General features: G+C 35.7%; 1 protein-coding gene across 1 annotated transcript in view; it reads left to right on the top strand.

Moving 5' to 3' along the window:
• LOC119585848 (maestro heat-like repeat-containing protein family member 1) overlaps positions 1-5,202 on the top strand; it is a gene marked incomplete in the record, with an annotated part of 26,167 nt that overhangs the window by 1,697 nt on the left and 19,268 nt on the right. The window contains 6 exon segments of the mRNA XM_037934580.1: positions 687-841; positions 1,032-1,235; positions 1,682-3,103; positions 3,246-3,335; positions 3,916-4,069; positions 4,715-4,848. Coding sequence (XP_037790508.1) covers positions 687-841; positions 1,032-1,235; positions 1,682-3,103; positions 3,246-3,335; positions 3,916-4,069; positions 4,715-4,848 — 2,159 coding nt within the window.

Below are 5,202 nucleotides of genomic sequence, written 5' to 3'. Positions count from 1 at the left end.
GCCAAAGCAGGGGGAGGGGCATAAAAAGAAATAGAAAGAATATTAGGATAAAAAAGACACAATAAGAAAGACAGTAATATAAATAACAAAATGGAAACAGTTAGAATGCCTGTTTCCATTGGCCTGTTCACTATAGATCAGTAAACCGCCATGTTTCATTTGACACCTATAGATCCCAGACCTGCAGCTGAATAAATTTTAGCTCTCAGCTTTTATATATGATGGTTCTGTTAAGTGACATGTTTGTCATGAAACCTACAATATATTGACAGCAGTGGTGGTTACATGTAAATATCATTATTTTCTGTTGTTGTTGCATAAGAAAGGGTAATGCAGATTGCATCTGCAATTAATCTGAATATAGTAGAAAATATTCATTTTTAGACTATTCATTCATCCTTTTCTGCTTTCTCCACACTATTTTTCATACCACTTAAAAAATAAAGTAAGTTTTATTCATTTCACAAAAGAAAAAGATAGAAGATTCAAAATAACATGGCTAGAAACATTTAGGATTTTTAATTAGTGTTATACATAATGTTATACATATTGTTGTATACCTAATGCTCTACATGCCCTTTCATAAATAAGTCTCCATCCTTTCATCAACCAACCAATTAATCTGCTGTTACCATTAAATAATGAGTTACTGTGGTGCCCCACTTTTCAATGATTTCTTCTCTCAGGGTTGGTGTGGGGTCTCCTCGAGTCAGCAGGAGACACCAATGAGGGTGTACGGCAGACAGTTGCAGGATCCCTCATAACACTGGGCCACAAGCATCCTGGCTTTGTGTTATCATCAATCCATAAGTTTATTTCAAGTCCACAGACTGCACCGAAAGTATGTTCTTCTACAGGTTTTCTTCTTTCTGCCTAGTGCGAGTGATCGTGATATGATTGTATGATCTTTTATTTATTGTGAGGATCCATGACGTTACATATAAAAGGAAGCATTTTAGACCTGAAGATAATTTAAAAAGACATGTACTTTGTTACCTTTACCTTTATCGCTTTTTCTTGCTCGTTGACAGGTGCAGGTACAGTCCATATTATACAATACAGCAGAGAACATAGTGCGTGAATGTGGCGAAAAGATTGACGACAAGGAATTAATAGACACATGGACAGATGCAGCGGTTAAACTTTTAACATTGCCTTCTGTGGCACCAGATCTGCAAGAAGCTGCATCAGGCTTGATGGTTGCTTTGGGTAGTAATCCCAAGCATTGTTCAGCTGTAAGTTCTTATTTACTTAATTCATGAACAGATTTTTAGTTCATCTGTGAGTTCTTCTTTTACTTTGTTCATGAAAAGATTTTTAGTTCAGCTGTGAGTTCTTTTTTTTATTTTATTCGTGAACAGATTTTTAAAAGATATCAAAAATATTTGATGATTTACAGTATTCTAACTTGGCTCAGCTCAGTTAATGTAAAAATACTTATTTTCTTGTGACTTTAATTTGAAAACTGAAAGACACAAAGAAAATTTTATATTTTGTTGAGTCTAGAGAAAATTATTTATTTTTCAGTACTTTTAAATTGTCTATTAAATTTAAAGTTAAACAGTAGTAATATATATTGATAAAACAAATTAGTAGTATCTGTTTTTTTATATGGAATGCTTATATGCCCTTGGTACTATTCACGCATCACCAGTATTTATTTTTCTTTTTATCATCTCAGGTGATGGAGACTTTAGTAGGTCAAATTCAGGCTGGCACTCTCCCATCACAAAGCATTGCAGAGACTCTGGGTGCACTGGCTGCTGTTAATGTCAAAGGAACTGTCCCTTTCATTAAAGTCTTGTTGGGTTTAATTGTGCAGTGTCTTCCATCAGTAAAGCAGGACAACTTGAAGGTGGCTTTAGCAATGATGCTGAGCAAGTTCTGTGAGACGATTCAGGAGGCAATAGCAAATAAGGAACCTGATCCTGACATAAGTGTGGAAGCCTATATGACAGAGAGTGCTGCAATATTTGAAGCATTGGTTAGCCTTTGGTTAAAGAGCTCCAATTCTCTAGTTCGCCAAGAGACTATTGTTTGTTTGGGGCACATGAGCCATCTCCTCCCTAAGGAAAAACTAGAGGAACTTGCAGGGTTAGTGGTAACAACCATTCTCTCTCTGTATCGGAAGGCTTCATCCCCATATAGTCTCACCTTCTCCCTGGCTCTAATCACTGATGCAATGCTAAAGAATAACCTCACAGAAGGCATGAAGTTCCATGTTGACCATTTACTAGGCTGTGTGTTCAACCAGGTGTGTGTTATTCCTAATTATTCAGAGCCATTCACTGTAAAGAACCATTATGAAGTTCTAAGATGTTATGAACTTCTGGCAAAACATTTTCCAGAAAATGTCATGACACATTTGCTGCAAAGGTTAGAGAATGCAAGTCACATGCAGAGGGTAGGTGCCTTGATAGTATCAAAGCACCTTATAAATAGTAAGACCCTGACTGATGCTCATATATCTAACATGATATCAGCATTGAATCCTCTCCTAAGTGATCCAAACAGTAAAGTGGTAAAGAGTTTTACACAGGTTATTGTTGCTCTCTGTCATAATTGCCACTTGGATGCACAGAGTGGTGCTCCCTTCATTACATACCTAGTGAAACACTCAGCTGGGGTATCGACACCTCAGACACGAAGACCTTCTCTTGCTGAACCAGATGGAGAATCGGTGTCTGAGGTAAGTCGTAGGGTTCTCCATCTTTTGGCTACTACCGTGGATGGGGCCAGGCCATTATTGTGGCCTCATTTGCTGAACTTTGTATGTACTCCTGAGTATGAGACAAGTTTAGCAACTACTCTAGGTTGTCTGGCTCATCTTGCCAACAACAGTAAACCAGAAGAAGGTAAGGGGCCATTGCTTACAGGCCCACCAGGTCCTCCAACGGCTCATGTTTTGCTGGCACGCCTTTTAGTGCTGAGCTGCATTCCTGGAGATGGAACCATAGGCACTGCAGCTCTCACACTTCTTCAAGGTTTAGCACCTCATGTCAACCCTCAAGTGGTGGAACCCTGGAGCCAGCACCTCCCACAACTGCTGGCAACATTGCAAGATTTTACATCTAAAGGGGATGCTGAACCATCAGCAATTCAGGTGAGAAATGTCAAGACTGTTAGATCACCAACCTCAAAATATTGCAAGAGCAGCATTTCTCTATTCTTTTTCTATGCTGGATATGCCTGATTTTTATCTATGCTTCCAGAAGATATTAATAAATTGTTCTAATCTCTTACAGATGTGGCATGATTCTCTCAGGGATTTCCTTGCATCCACAATCATCAACATCAACAGTGAAGAATTTACTATTAGTATTGGAGTGGCTCAGGTGTTTATTCCGTGTCTTTTTATATTTTAAAAGATGTTTTTATTCAACTGTGATGTAGTAGGTTTAGTTTATAGTGTTTGTGTTTGTATGACATCTGTTTTTAACCAAAGACATGATATATGATTTAGAATATTGTTATATAAGTAATTCTTTTGTTCTTATATTGGTTCATAGCTTCAGTTCTTATACATATGAATAGTAGATGTCACTATTTGATAATTTGGAAATATACAGTTCCAGAATTAAAAGTTGCTTTGTGCATGGAGAAAAATTTTTTGTTAAGGATAAATCCCCCTTTTAAAGTAAATTTTCTGAGCAGGACATTGTAAGTTTTTAATATAGGAAACCTATTTTGGCAAATATTAAATTCTAACCACCAGTGTTATACAATTAAACATTGAATGTCTTTGTAAGCAATTAAATATTTTAGTTTGTATTTCATACATTGCTGTATATCTCCCTGACCTCTATATTAATAAAGGTTTTTCATTTACAGAATACACAACTTGATGATTTTATTCTTTTTCACACTAAAATCCTACTGAACATGTTGATAAGTCATATCTTTCTTTCCTTTCAGATGGACCAACTTCACTTATATGATAAACAGCAGGCACAACTCTGTTTCTTGATGTCGCTGATTGGAGTCACGTTAAAGCACATGTCCAACAAAACCTTTGTGGCCACAACCCTGGACTCTTTGTTCAATGCTACTAGTCATAAATCTGCTGTTGGTCAGTATCTGTGGTAAACTGATTCTACATTATATTGCCATTTTAACTTCAGACTTACAAGAGAATATTGATTTTGCTAAGCTGTTACAGTAACTACATAACATTCTAGGGAAGTTATGAAAGCATAAAATAGGTTACTTGCCTAAACCTTGGAATCAATGAAGGCATCCCCCATTTGGGCACTTAACCTGCCCTGCTAGCTTCTTTAAGTGCAAGTCTATGTAAGTTTACATTTTAACAAAGAATAAACATGATCTTGAATAACATGATACTACACCATGTTAATAGAATTTTTAAAAAATGTGCTTGGCATCATTGTGTCACCTTTCTATAAACCTGTTTTATGTAATTCTTCTGACAAACATGAGAATTTGATAGTGAGGAATTGCTTACAAAAAAAGACTAGTCATCACTGTAATGGAAAACACTTTTGAAATCTTCTAATTGAAAAGAGGATCTTTTATAGCTCAGAGATAGCTTAAATCAGCAATTGTATTTTCATTTCCATATTAAATGAGTCAGATAATATGCTAATTTTGTACATAAGTTTCAACAGTGAAATAATATACATTTAGAATTCTAATAGATTACCATAACTATTATAATTTTTTTTATTAGATTTAACTCTTTATACTAATCTTGCAGAGCGAGAGAGCCTGGCCTTGTCCGTAGGTACTGCAGCTGCTACTCACACAGACCTTGTTTTAACTCACATAGACATGTGGCTCAAGACAGCAGATCCTGCCAAAAAATCCCTGTCATTCTTTAATTTGATCAAGGTAATATTTTGCATGCTATAGTATACCCTTGTTCTTCTTCAGTACGCATATCATAGTATGATGTGATATCAGTTGCAGGTATATTGATACTTTTCTTGTGATTTTTTTCTGCTTTGATGATCATAGAATAAGATGAAAATGGAGAATGGCAGTAAGATATTCTGAAACTTCTCTTAATCAGGCGTGAAATTAGTTTTATGGTTCAGGTATTATCTACCTCTCTTACAAGTGTATATTTGACTATGTATAGTTATCTTGGCTTTTTTTTTTTATAATCTTTTCTGTTTGTTTATTAATTTCTTCTCCGAATTTGTGGTTCCTGGAGTAAATATTGCTATAGTAAATTACATTGCC

The sequence above is a fragment of the Penaeus monodon genome, chromosome 20, assembly GCF_015228065.2.
Source record: "Penaeus monodon isolate SGIC_2016 chromosome 20, NSTDA_Pmon_1, whole genome shotgun sequence".
In the NCBI taxonomy this organism is placed as follows: domain Eukaryota; kingdom Metazoa; phylum Arthropoda; class Malacostraca; order Decapoda; family Penaeidae; genus Penaeus; species Penaeus monodon.
Note: the sequence above shows the minus strand (reverse complement) of the source record. Positions and strands in the feature narration are given on the sequence as shown.